This window comes from Akebia trifoliata, chromosome 8, assembly GCF_017979445.1.
Source record: "Akebia trifoliata isolate Shusen 1 chromosome 8, ASM1797944v1, whole genome shotgun sequence".
NCBI classification, from domain to species: domain Eukaryota; kingdom Viridiplantae; phylum Streptophyta; class Magnoliopsida; order Ranunculales; family Lardizabalaceae; genus Akebia; species Akebia trifoliata.
This window is the reverse complement of record NC_141382.1, coordinates 915,004-928,954: the sequence shown is the minus strand read 5'-3', so window position 1 is coordinate 928,954 and position 13,951 is coordinate 915,004. Positions and strand designations below refer to the sequence as shown.

At 33.9% G+C, this 13,951-nt stretch overlaps 2 protein-coding genes across 2 annotated transcripts; one reads left to right on the top strand and one right to left on the bottom strand.

The window, feature by feature from the left end:
* The first annotated feature begins 2,063 nt into the window (after positions 1 to 2,063).
* LOC147395285 (protein SODIUM POTASSIUM ROOT DEFECTIVE 2-like) lies at positions 2,064 to 3,938 on the top strand. Its single transcript, XM_086452731.1, has 3 exons — positions 2,064 to 2,578; positions 2,823 to 2,898; positions 3,655 to 3,938. Exons 1-3 carry the CDS (start codon positions 2,135 to 2,137, stop codon positions 3,816 to 3,818), a joined length of 684 nt encoding a protein of 227 aa, XP_086308857.1. The 5' UTR covers positions 2,064 to 2,134; the 3' UTR covers positions 3,819 to 3,938.
* An 8,416-nt stretch (positions 3,939 to 12,354) lies between these two features.
* Positions 12,355 to 13,748, bottom strand: LOC147395284 (protein SLOW GREEN 1, chloroplastic-like). Its single transcript, XM_086451664.1, has one exon. It carries the CDS (start codon positions 13,664 to 13,666, stop codon positions 12,665 to 12,667), a length of 1,002 nt encoding a protein of 333 aa, XP_086307790.1. The 5' UTR covers positions 13,667 to 13,748; the 3' UTR covers positions 12,355 to 12,664.
* Positions 13,749 to 13,951: the final 203 nt, after the last annotated feature.

Genomic DNA, 13,951 nt, shown 5'->3' with positions numbered 1-13,951 from the left:
TAGACCAAAAAATTGGGCATAATCAAATCGGATTTTAACAAATCCGAACTGATCTGATAAGGAATTTATTAAACCAAAATCAAATGCCCAATCCTACCTGAAAAATCAATATTTTTAGACCATCTTAATCCAATCCGATTCAATTTAAGAAGAATATAATTTCAACACATAATTTTTTGATAGGTATAAGGTTAGTGGTTAGTAAATAAAGTTGACTTCAAGAGGATTTAGGCCTAGGGTGTGGGAACAACACTCTACATATCTTATCATTCAGTCGTGATAATTTGACACCCCCACATGACATACTCAATCGATTCCTTGATGTGCGGTGTGTCAGAACGATAAATTTTCTTTCATTGAGACACACAACTGCACATACTTATGGGAATGTGTGATTGTATATCCCGAGACATAAAAATGATCTATGGTTCTGGCACACCCCATGTTAGGGGAGTCGGTTGAGTATGGCACGTCGGGGAGTCGTATCAATAGCACTCCTTACCAGTTAGCTAAGTTGACACTTCCTAAACACATAATTGGATTGGTCATTATCTATTGGAAAATAATTGATTTAAAATCGACTTGATAAGTTATCGATTCAATCCTAATCAAGAATCGTATATTTCACCAAACAACATAAATGATGAAAACTACCTTTGAAGATCTCTCTCTCCACTTGCGCGAGTCTTAACAAGCATACATACAAATGCATTAAAGAAGCCCATGCGAGTTCCAATCAGATGGCATAAAGATTCCTAAAATGACATACTTTTAGTTAGGAGTCATGCTGGGGTGACACAATGATGTGGTGGTCCACATATAACCATAGATGCTTTTCCACGAGACACGAATAAAAAGCATCTACGGCTATGTGCACGTCATCACTTCATTTTTGTCATCTTTGTGTCTCCATCTGTGTCATTCCAGCATTTTCCTTTAGTTAAATCTAGTCCAAAGGAATGACCAATAAGTTTGATATTATTGTCATGCCATGTGGCACTTATGTCAAGAAATATGAGTTGGAGAAGAAAATACATAATTCCTAGCGATTTGTACTGCTCTTATTTTTACAATTTTTTTAAAATCTAGGGATATATTTTATCAAAAAGTTTTTTTTAACCTGAAAATATTTTCTCTGAATTCATTAACATCCCTTCCCTTAGAAAATTTTATGGTTCATTTGTTAGGAAAACTGATCCCATGGAACCTAAATTTCTCAACCATCTCAACGGTTCCATTGGACTTTCAAAATTTCTAATACTCATCCCATAAAGAAGTGAACGAAGGCATAGTTTACTCTGTCAAATTGACTCAACATTTGGATGAGTTGACTCAACTTAATTGTATTTCAAGGTGACTCGGTTCACAAATTAGATAAAATCAACTTATACAAAATGATGGAATCACATCAAATGTTAGACCAATTTTATTTTATTTTTAATAAATAGATAAATAATATGGTGGCGACTAGAAATGAACTAAGGACCATGGTTTAAAATATCGTATCGATTAAATGTTTCGATTAATGAGAATATCGATTCGATATCAACCTATACATTCGATATAAACCAAATACATTCACTATTTCGAGGCCAATGTTTTATATTGATCTGGACCAATATCGATATGTATACATTCCAATATTTTAGATCATGCTAAAGACTATGGTATCATCATCAATAGATTTTACCAACTAGATTAGTTGGTATCTTATATAGAGTTGTGATAATATGACGCCCCATCTGACATGCACCCATCATAGAACCGTAGATCATTTGTCTGTGATGGGGGTGTGTGTCAAAGGGGGGGGGGGGGGGTATCAGAAAATCATTACACTTATATATAATACATTTTTATAGAGAATGAAAAATAATTTTTTTTTAAATTAAATATTAAAATGTTTATAAATTAATATATTTTTATTTGACTCATCCGAGTTGAGTTGAAACAATATCAAAGCAATGACGTCATATATCCTCTAAAACTTATTTTATTCTAAAATTAATAATAGTGGGCCAGCCGAGTGATACTTTCTCAATACTCATCTCTCTTTCTCTCTCACTCATGGCATTAAAAGTTTAAAACCATCTTCTCTAATTCTCTTCTTGATAGCTAATATCACTTTCGAAGACAAATGAAAGGAATCGATCTCTTCTGTTCATCTCCAGCTTCAACAGCCATATGTGTGAACATGGACCAACGGTCCATGGTTCGCCATGGCGGTCGAGCCATAGACCGACACAACCCACACCTCAGAGACGGTCGAAGAGCAGCTAGAGCGCTTATTCCTTCTTCCTCTAATTCTCAACCATCCACAAAGCCTACTAATAAATCTTACCATCAAAAGAGTAGGAAGAGTTCAAAAAAGTCAAATGACCTTATTAGCCCTCCTGGGTCGTCTCGATATCTCTTGAGTGAAACTCCTGTCTTTGACGTGTTATCGGAATTCGAACCGGTTTCTGTGTTGGACCCGATTGCTTCATTGGTTCCGGTCCAACCGGCTAAACCTTGGTTTGTTAAGGCAGATGATGAATCTCCTGCTTTGAAACCTTCTTCTTCAACTAGATCTCCTGACCAGGTTTTTTTTTTCAAATTAAATTCTCTCTCTCTCTCTTTTGTTATAAAAATTAGTACAAATTTATTTTTTATTATTATTATTATTAGAGAGCTTCTATTGCCATGCCAAATTTTACTAACAGCATTCCAAGATGTTTGTGAATTCTACGGTGATTTACATATGGATTGGAGTGCTGTTAGTTAAAGTTGGTGTGGCAATAGAATCTCTTTATTATTATTATTGTGACCTGAAAGAGTTTTGGCAGGTTGTGGTTTTGAGGGTTTCTTTACACTGCAAAGGCTGTGAAGGGAAAGTGAGGAAACACATTTCTAGAATGCAAGGTAATTTAAGCAGTTTCAGGAAAAAAAAAAAACAAGGAATAATCTCTAAAGGTCTGTTTGGATGTAGCATGGAGTGCTCTAAAAGGCATTTTTCAAAGCTAATATTTCCACACCAAATTTCTATATAACACACCAAACAATTATCCCTTTAATTTCAATTTCTTCTTCTTCAAAGGATTTTTTTCTTTTTAATTTACCAAGGAAGAAAATTTCTTTGAACTCTAAAAGAGCTGGTTCTGAGAGTAAGGGAGTGATCAAGAAAGAAATTGAAGGTTCGTTTTGCTCCTTTTTTTTTTTTTTTGGGTTCCTCTTCTTCCATTTTTTTTTTTTTTTTTTGTGCTCAAAAAAAAATCTTGTCTTTTTCTTTATCTGGTGTGTGATATGTAGTTTCAGAAATTTGTGTGCAATTAGAAAATTTGGTGTGGCTATATATTCTCTCTTTTTTATTAATTCAAATAGAAAAATAATTTTCTCCCCCTTATCCAACAACCCTTTAAAAAATTTTGCATAAACCAAACATATCTTTAACATATCCTTAATACATAAGATATTATTTAGCAATATTATGATTGGTCAGACGATTAATCAAAATCCTTGTTAATAACTGAGAACGTTGGGCTATCAGAAGGCTTGGCTTTGAACATAATGGAATAGAAGGATAAAATTCTTTTAACAAACCCAAATCTTTTGAATAATTTTATTTTGTTATTGTAAAAAGTTGGGCTTATTGTGTATGTTATTTGCAAATGTGAGCAGGAGTGACGTCATTCAACATAGACTTTGCGGCAAAGAAGGTAACGGTGATCGGGGATGTGACGCCTTTGGGCGTTCTAGCAAGTGTCTCGAGGGTGAAGAATGCACAATTCTGGCCATCTCAATCATCCTCAACATCGCGGTCCTTCAACTCGACTTACTCTTAAATAGAGGAAAAAAGCCAATTGTAAAATTAACTCCATTAGGGTTTGTGTGTGAATTATTAGGAGTTGTTTAATATTCTAAATCGAATAGAATCCAATGTTATTTAGGGTTATCCTAATCCACATCTCTAATGCTATAAAATAAAAAGACAAGAACTTGTTTGGATTTATTCTACTTTCTCACTTTAAAGTAACATATTAACCATAACCTTTTTTTATTAGTTACATAATTTATTTTAAGGTCCGTATCTATGATTGCATGAGAAAATCGATTGAAAAGTGATTTTTGGTAGATAATACGATTTGGATGTGCATAATTGCACATTTTCACAGAAAAAATATTCTCGAAATCAACTTTCTTTTTGATATTTTCCTAAGTTCAATCAAATACAAGAAAACTCTTTTTTTTCTCAAAAAATATTTTTTCTTCGATGATACACAACTTGTATATAAAGTTATCTCTTTTTTCCTACCTAACATGTTAGCACAACCCCTTAACCACCATCCCCACTCGTGGTCCATGGTTGTGGGATTCACACAATACTGATCTTGATTACATCCAACGGTCTGGACCTAAGGAGGATGGGAAATGGATGATACTATGATTTTCCTTACGATAAATATGAGTCTGTTTGGTCGCATTAAATTACATTTTATGTATCTTGAATTAGATTTTCCTTCATCCCGTGATAATAAACCTTGGTCAGATTAGCTTCAAAGTTGTTTGTCCAACATTGATCCTAACATAGAATCAGTCTACATGTTGTTTGTCGGATATCAATGAAAGTCTATTCTAATGCAATAAATTATTTAAAGATGTATTTTATATAAAATTTTAACTACAAAATATATATCATAAAGTAAAATCTTAACAACTAATTTTTTTGTCCATTTTTTACTCTTTTCAATGTCCCTTAAAAAAAGCTAAAATTGTGACAGGATTTTCATTATTTTCTCAATCAAGGATTTTTGTTTTGTAAAACAATTTTATCCTTACTCTTTGTTTTTTTTTTCTTTTACATTTCATATTTAAGTAGCCTAAAATAACATGAAACCCAATAAAATGTTGATTAATTACTTTAGTCATAATAGATTATCTTTTTGGAGAAATTATAAAAATAAAAATAAAAAAAACTTAATTAAACAATTATTTATAAAAAAATTAGTACTTTTTTTTATAAATAATTGTTTAGTTAGGTTTTTTATATTATAATTTCCCCTATCTTTTTTAGATGGATCTAAATATAAGATTATAAATCATAACGTGAGTTCACATTCTAGCATTCAAAAACATGATCCAATGGCATAGGGATGTAGAGGAAAAAAATTTAACAACTTTGAAAAAATAAATTAAAAAAAAAAAAAGTTATTGTATACCATTGAATTTTACCCTTGGATTTGAGAGTTCAATAGCCATCCATTTTCAAAATCTTGGATGAAGCTCAAAATAATCTTTCTTTTTTAAATATTATTTTAATCAAAGTTTTTCATGAAATTTTGTGGTGTTGATTTGCTAATGTAGTAATCCATGTGGGTCTAATGACCTTTAGTAAGATTTGAGATCTTACTAAGGTTGTAAGAAAAATGGTTTTCTTTTTTAGTTATGATAAGACTTTTGTTATAATTTGAGAGATGTGGAAAGGGAGAGACGTGGGAAAGGGGAATTCTAGTCTTTTAGTGGGATTTCCTTTTCTTAATTTTATATATAGGATTTTTAAGTTATGCAATTCTCATATTGGATTTGTTAAATTAATTTTTTTTTTTTCGACAAACGCTAAATTAGTGGATAAAGTATCTTACACCGTGATTAGGATATCATAATAACAGAGACAAACACAGCATGAAAAACTTCATCACACATAATTTAGACTTTGGGGTAAAAATGATAACAAAGAAAAGTGCAAAAATGGTGAAAGATATTTATTAAAAGGGTCATATACCCAATTTGGTATTTATTGATTCTTCCCAAAATAGGTACTGGCATTTGTGATTTTACTCCTTTAGGATTTATTTCAAGTTGAACATAAGGGTATAAAGGTAAATTTAGTTTAATGTCCGTGCGATAGATACCCATTTTGGTAAAAATAAATAAATACCAAAATTGATATATCACCCTTTTTATGAATATTTTAAAAGGGTGGTTGGGTCGATGATTTCGATGAATATATGGCTGTTTTGGTAAAACACTTGATAAATTAATCTATATGTTCAAAGTGAGACATTTTTACATGCATGGCAGACAACTACTTTAGATTGAGAGCACCAATTTCCTAGCATGCGTATATGTAGGGCCCCAAATTTGAGGATTACGGATTCAATCTGTGAGATCATAACAATATGATATGGGATATAAGCTATCATCGTTGTCGTCGTCTCGTCATCCTCTACAATCCTAGTTCGCCATTTAACCTGCAAAGCTATTTACTTGGGTTCTCTTTTGTCAAAAACAAAAAACAAAAAATCCAAACCATTCCATCAAGTCACTTTTAGTGAATTTCTTCAAAATTCTATGGTCCTTCTTCCCTGATGAATAAGACATGCAGCTTAAATAATGGATGATACATGAAAGTAAATTTCTTTCCTATATGAAAATATATCAGTCCAATCTGAAATTTCTAACCCCATTAAAAATGGTTTACAAATTAATGATAAAAAAAGTCAACGATTCACAATTCTAAATCACTTTTGATGGTGATAGAAGTTTCAGATTGGACTGATTTTATTTATTTATTTATTTTTTTTATGATGATCTCCTCATCATAGAGATCATCCTCATAAAAAAATCAATCAAATCTGAAACTTTTAAGTCATATAGGATAAAAGCATTGGCTCTGTGTTGTTTCTCTAACAGTGTCTACCGAACAAGACCCTATATATATTGGAGTCCATGATCAAATAAATAACTGCGGCAACTGGTTCAACAATTGTAAGACATGCTTGTCTATCGTAAAATGAAAAATCATATACATTGAGCCGTCCCATGTCCAGATGATCTCTAATCCTCGATGATTTATCCATGACCAGGATGAAGCTATAGTGAAACTAAGCGAAGGTCCGAATCAACAGATGCATTGTGTTTGGGGTGAAATGCCATTCGAACCCACAATTGGCCAATTCTCCCTAAAATGCATTAGAGCACATCAGGCAACAATGGACTAGATATTTAGGGGGTAAAGCATTATTTCAAGACAAACTCTGAATCACATCATGAGCTTCTTTAATTTTTTTCATGTTAGTTGTTGATGTTTTATGCAGTGTACATGTGACCATGGTGGGTCCTCATTCCTCAAAGTGACCAGAAGAGTTGTACACATTTTTTATTTTTTTCTATTTCCATGGACAATGGGATGGTTATTTGGATCAGAATGATCAATAATTAATCACAACTTTTTATCTATGTGCCTCCACACATTCCATCAAATGATGATGACAGCAAGGTAGTTTAACTTTATTAATGTTCTTGGACTCCTTTTTTCTTTCTTTTGCTTTTGAGATTTTGGAAGCTTTTGCTTCTTTTTCATATTTGGAGGACAAGGTTGAAACGTCATATATAAGGGTAGCTTTTTTGGGTCTAGAAGCAAGAAGAATTCTATCTAATTTCACTGATTAGGTTTTGATGTTTTGGTAACTTTTAAGTTTGTTTGACTAAGAAACTTTACTTTGATGGCCAAAAAGAATTGGGAAATTTGGAAAAAGTGAATTATTCTTAGGTGTGTGAGTGTAATATAATAACTTGGGGCGGTGCATATGGTCCCAGTGATTATGTTGTCTTCATTATGAGTTGGCGTATGACCCATATATGCACTGTCTTGGTGGTCCAAATTTTTAATATATCAAACAAGACTCTTTTTAGGCCACCCAAGTTTTAGTTTTGAGAGAGTTCTTATCAGACATACCCCTTGGTTTCAGTCTTTCAGAGGATTTTTATTTTTATTTTTATTTTTATTGAAGATGAGGGTAATTTAGTCATTTTATGTTAGTCTCTCATGCCAGACTGAAATCAAGGGGTGTGTCATCAGCTGGAAAACATTAATTTTCATCAACACATCATCATATAATTCTAGAGAGTAAGTGATGGAAGCTCAACTTCCAAAAATTGTGATTTTTCTCAAAAAAAACTAGTCATCTTCAAACTCTGTAACCTAATCGACCTAGTTTTCAATTCATCAATTTCTACTTTTTGAAGAAAATCTTGATTTTTTCACTAAAATATCATCATCTTCAAGTTCTTTAACTCATTAAACCGCATCTTTAATCCATCGACTTCGACCTCTTGAAGAAAAAAAAAAATTACGTGAAAATCCATTATCTTTTACTCCTAGAATCCTATCTTGTTTGTAAGGTGTGAAGGTTGATGGAGATGTCTTAAATTTAAAGAAGAGGAAACAAAGTTTTACGTTAGAACTTGAAGATTAATGAGGAGTCAAAAATCCACAAGAGATTAGCTAACAAATTTTTGTGTTTAGAAAATTACACTCTTTGGGAGGGTATTTTGGGTATTATAAGTAAAATCAAGATTATATCGTTTGCTCATCGCCAATCAGTAACACCAGCATTTTGTCAAGTGTAGTAAGCCGAATCTTTTAAACAGATTTATAGACACCATTCCAATCAATAATTTATATCATTATGCCTGCTTGTAGTAGTTAGAGAATCCCTAATAACGCAATAAATGAGTTTAGTTATTTTTTCTTATAAAATTACACAATTAATTAAACATATTTTTTCTAGGAAAAAATGACACAAAATTAGTGGGTTTGGATCATAATAGTGTTGACCCGTCTAACACAATTATTAAATGGGTTGGATTTGGTTAAGGATGTTAACCCGCTTTACCTATTTTAACACATTTATTTATTTTGTTATTAATGTGTCGTTTTAAATCATGAAACATAAGAGGTATCTCAAATATCAACAATTATTTAAGGATTTTCTAAATTACCCCCTCTTTTTACTTTTTTTTTTTTTCTTGAATTTTGTAGAACTTTTTCAAAATACTTTTTTTCAAATTTTATAAAATATAAAAGGTGTTTTGACATACTTTTCAAATAATTAATTATTAAACTTTTAATCTGGGAAAGAAAAAAAAAACACTTTCCTTACTAAGTTATTTTTTTATATTTATATTTATATTTATATTTCAATATGAGGTTTTCATTTAAATCTAGAAGTTATAGTATTTGATTCCCAATTTGGTGATCCATTTGGCAACGAAACTTAATTTATGTTGGTTGATATTGATTTATAGCCGTGTGACTTTATTTTTAGTAATGATATTTTATTTTTGACACTGTAAAAGAAACATATTTTTTTCAATTACGATTAGAATTTTATTAAACAGGTTACATCGGTCGGGTTAGGTAACCTATTTAAAAAATGTATTGGGTTATGATTTACGTTTTTGACACGATTATTAAATGAGTCGAGTTTGGGTTTGATACATTTTCATGACAACCTTAACTCAACACGGCCCAACCCATTGCCACCCCTAGTTGGGCAATAAGCCCTAGCCCGGCAAAGACCTGACCCCTACTTTTTTAACTGGACTGGATCAGGTTAGCGAGACAGAAGCCCAATTTATAACTCTACTCCTAGGCACAAAGGCAGGCTGGGAATAAAATGAGTTTTCTAGTGGTATGACATGAGTTGAAAATGCCAAAAAAAAAAAATTAATTGAATTAAATTAATATTTATGTTTGGCTCAATGTCTAAAAATGCAAAAAAAATGGAAACTTATTGATGTTTATATTTGGTTCCATGTATTTTCTTTGTAAATAAAATTAAAGGGTAAGAAAACCTTTGTTGTCTCTAAATGTACAAAGACTAATGCTGAAACGACACAAACAGAGACACAAGAGTGACACAACCGTAGATGCTTTTTACTTGTATCTCATGGAAAAGCATCTACGATTATGCGCGCGCCACCACGTCATTGTGTCACCTCTGTATCCCCTTTTGTGTCACCCCAAAACAACTCATTTTTAAAATAATAATAATAATAAAAAAAAAAGAGAAAGCTTTGACAAATGATAAAATCTTGCCAAAGTATTTTGAGCTTTTTCAACTCCCCACTTATTGGACACTAAAATCATTCAACACGAATGAGATGTTGACACATGCAATGAAAATTTCAGATTTATTGGTTTGTTCAAATCACGTGGCACAAGCTTATGGATGTTGAATCATTTAGAATTAAGTATGGGATCTTTGTTGTCTCTAAATGTTTAACAAAATTTAAGGCAAACGTATCTATATAAACCCCACCCCCAGCTGATGTAGCATGAAGCAATTGTGTGATAAAAAGACTGAATTTATCATGCATCTTGTCCATGTGGATTATGATCGTTGTTCTTGGCATTTCTTTCAATCCAACAAAAGCCCGAAAGGGTTTCTTGGAAATCAAGAACCCGGTGTGGTCTTCTCATACCACAAGCTAACGCTTGGGTAATAACAGGGTTGGCAATATTTGACCAATCTGTGTTTGCAGTTCAATAGTTTCGTATTCCCAATATTTGACAAATCTGTATTCTTCAGCAATCTTCCTAAGGGACCATAGACACTACCACCTCTTAATCACTATATCTACTCACTATCTGACCCTCCAATAACCCAAAGATTCATTAAGCCGCCCTTAATCAACTATGTATCATTGTAGTTTTTGTCACCCACAGAAGAGATCTACAAAGACAATCACAAAGGATGATCATTTGTCTTCTAATAAAATAAGAAAGATTCTATTGCCACACCAACTTTTGCTAACGCCAGAAGCTCTCTAAAATAAATGTAGAAACATATTATAAATCCTTCCATAACAATTTAAATAGATGCTACCTTGTCCTAATCTTTTGAAGATTACTATCAACTCCGCATCCCAATTGGTTCCTCCCTGGATTAAAGCTGAAAATACGTCACTTGATGATTTTCTACACTCCAAAAAGGTATACTTGCCCAAAGACATTCTGACAAGTTCCCTAGGCCCAAAGACATTCTAATAAGTTCCCTAGGACCAAATAAATAACTTACAATCCCAGAAAGAATGGTTTAAATCTAGAGAGAAATATGGCACGAACATCTCTATTCTCTCTAGTATGCTTATTGATCTCTATTTATGATAAACAGGTGTAATACAAGGCTTCAAAAAGACATATACAGCCAACTATCAAATTGAGAGCTACATTCGTGCTACTACCGATGGCAGTATGAAATGGAACATAAAAGTATGCCAAAAGACAACCTGCTAGGATCACAGAAACAATCTAGGCATTGATCTAGCACCGCAGAACAGGATCAAACTACAAACCGAAGTGACTGGCATACTAATTCTGTCTGATTGGTTAATCCTGAATAAGCCCCTCATTGTATTGAACTACAATGGATAGTTATTATATCCTCTTCTGCTAACATGTATCACTTCCAAAGAAGCTAATATGGAGGGGTAGATCTTGTGATGCACTTTTGCTTCTCTTTGTAGGTCACATCACTGATTAAGTAGGAACAATTAGTCCCTTTATTTTCATATCGTATAAGGTCAAAATCTTTCATTTGCTTTCAAAATTATACAAGGTGGGAGTCTAAGCAAAGTCTCAGAGTGGTAACACAATTTTCGGAACCCCACCATAACCTTTAAGCATAAAAAAATCTCCAAGAAGAGGAAAGATCCCAAGACACAAAATGGTCATTTCTATCTTTTTTAAAGCAAACAAAACCCCACAAACTCCAAATCACAGCATACACAACTGCTGAGCCAACCCAACTCCGAAATGTGTTAAAGCATCCCAATAGTATTTTGAAATGGAGATATTTATCTTTAAAAGCACTTCTTAGAATGATCCATAACACAATCAAAATCAGAATCGCAACAAAGAATTTCAATTGTCATTGATTGGAGTCTCTGAACAAATGGTGTAGTTCTATCATCGGCATCATCAAAGCTTTATCGTCAAAATTTGGAGTTGGGTCAATGAATCATGCTCCTCCATTCACTTATGTCTCAAGCCACGTCTTTTATCCATTCAAGTATGAATCTGTTGTAACTACCTTAATCCACTTTTTTATCTTTTTAAGTCTTTCCACTCATCTATCACAACATCCCCATCTCTGCTACACTCAATTTATGAACACATTGTAACCCCAAGGGGTGGCCTAGTGGCAAGCCGAGCCTTGATAAGCTCCTCAGGAAGGGTAGGTCAAGTGATTGAAACCCCACGAAGCTATGAATTCCTCACGGCCACCCTCCAGGGTCCGGTTGACCCTCAACTCAACCAGTTGCATGTAGGACTTTCTGAGGGAGTGGTGCGTGTGACCGTGGGATTAGTCTCACCCGAAGGGTGGGGATACCCACAATAAGCAAAAATAAATAAATAAATAAATATATGAACACATCGTTTCTTGATTGCCCAACATTCAAACTCCATAAAGAATGGCCAATCTTAATACGATGTAATTAGTCTATAATATACAAAATGACAATGAAGGGCATTTAAATTCGAAGAGATGAGGCACCCACAACTTTAAACCACCATGTCAAATCACAACAAACTAGAAAATCAATCATCTATTCTTCCCAATTAAAAAGTCTTCCTCCTTTTTCAAAAAAAAATTCCAATAACCAAGATTTCAAGACTCAAGTAAATATATAACTGACTACAAAATTTGAATTCATGCCTCTCTTAAAAACACAGATTACAAAGTAACCAACTCCACTAAAAATGAACAAAAAAAAAAAAAAAAACTATCATCTAAAACAGAGAAGGAAAAATATAAAACAACCTCATTGTATATGAATCGCTCTTACCATGCCTAAAGCCGCGATCTTTTGCTCGAAAACAAGAAAGAAGACCCCAAATCTCTCAGCTTTTCGAACCCATTAGCTGTTTCTCCATCATTTGAGAGAAACCCTTTGTTGACATCATATTTTCCTCAAAATACTGAGCATAGGGATGCTCCTTTGGTACAAGGCGCCGATACTTATCGAACAGTTTCTCCGCCTCGTCTTTCTTCTCCAGCAAAGTATAAATAATCCCCTGACATAGATAAGGTCGAAAGTCCCTCGGCTCTTCTTTCACAAGCTCTTGATAAACCTTCAATGCATCCATATAATTCCCCTCAATAACCCTAATTTGGGCAACAAGAAGCTTAAAGTCTCTCAAATCTTCGTTCTTTTTCTCAATCTTACACCTCTCCATAGCATTCTCAATTCTCTTAATCACATTCTCTAACTCACCCGATTCTAACTTTGAAGCCGTCATTACTAAGCCATGGTAAGCTTCAACAAACAGTGGGTCTTCGGAGAGTATCTCTTCGAACCCTTCTTTCGCCAGTTCGACATCTCCGCTATAGCTCCTGAGATGGGCTTTTAACAAAGGCCATTGCTTCTCCAAGGGTTCGATTTGGACCAATCGATCGACTATGGAGATGGCTTCTTGAAGCTTCTTGTCCTTGATCTTGACCTCCATTAGGGATCTAAGGGATTCAACTTCGTCTGGGTAAGAATCCAAATTCTCTTGTATGGATTTCTTCTCCTCTTCATCGATTGATTCGACTGTGGGTTGTGCTATGGGAGTTGCGAAAGAGGGTTTGTTGAAACGGCTGAAGAAAAGAGAGGTGGCGGCGATGGCGATACAGGTGGTTTTGAGGATGGAGGACAGCGGTTTCACAGTTTCAAATAGTTTTTTTTTATGGTGGTTTTGTGGGTCTGGAAAGAGATTGATAGAGGAGGCTTTGAGAATCAGTTTCGTTCGTGAGAGGGGTTTGGGTGTGATTGAGAGAATGGGTTTTGAGAATGATGAGTGGGAATGGAGTGAGAGATGCAGAGAGTGTTGGTGGTGACTGATTTTGGTGAGGGATTCCATTTTTTCTGGTTTGGTTTGCTTTGGTGCTCTGGTTTTGATCCTCTGTCTCTCTCTGCGAAACACGCGGAAGGACGAGTGGCCAAAGCCCAGACGATAAGAGGAGCTAAATTCTAAAACCCTTCTCCCACGTGGGTTTCAAACTCGGTTTTCTGATCGTCTGTTGAAATGACTCGGACGAGTCTCGAATGAGACGAGTTGAAAATCCCTTAAAATGGCCATTAAAATATGAGAGTTGCTATTGCCACACCAACTGTGTGCAATTTTTTTTGGTGATTTATATAGGAA

What these genes read in the sequence shown, in the direction of transcription:
- LOC147395285 (XM_086452731.1), top strand. Translation starts at nt 2,135, where the DNA reads ATGAAAGGAATCGATCTCTTCTGTTCATCTCCAGCTTCAACAGCCATA. An exon ending in CAACTAGATCTCCTGACCAG is followed by an intron (nt 2,579 to 2,822) that starts GTTTTTTTTTTC and finishes GAGTTTTGGCAG; the next exon opens with GTTGTGGTTTTGAGGGTTTC. An exon ending in ACACATTTCTAGAATGCAAG is followed by an intron (nt 2,899 to 3,654) that starts GTAATTTAAGCA and finishes AAATGTGAGCAG; the next exon opens with GAGTGACGTCATTCAACATA.
- LOC147395284 (XM_086451664.1), bottom strand. Translation starts at nt 13,666, where the DNA reads ATGGAATCCCTCACCAAAATCAGTCACCACCAACACTCTCTGCATCTC.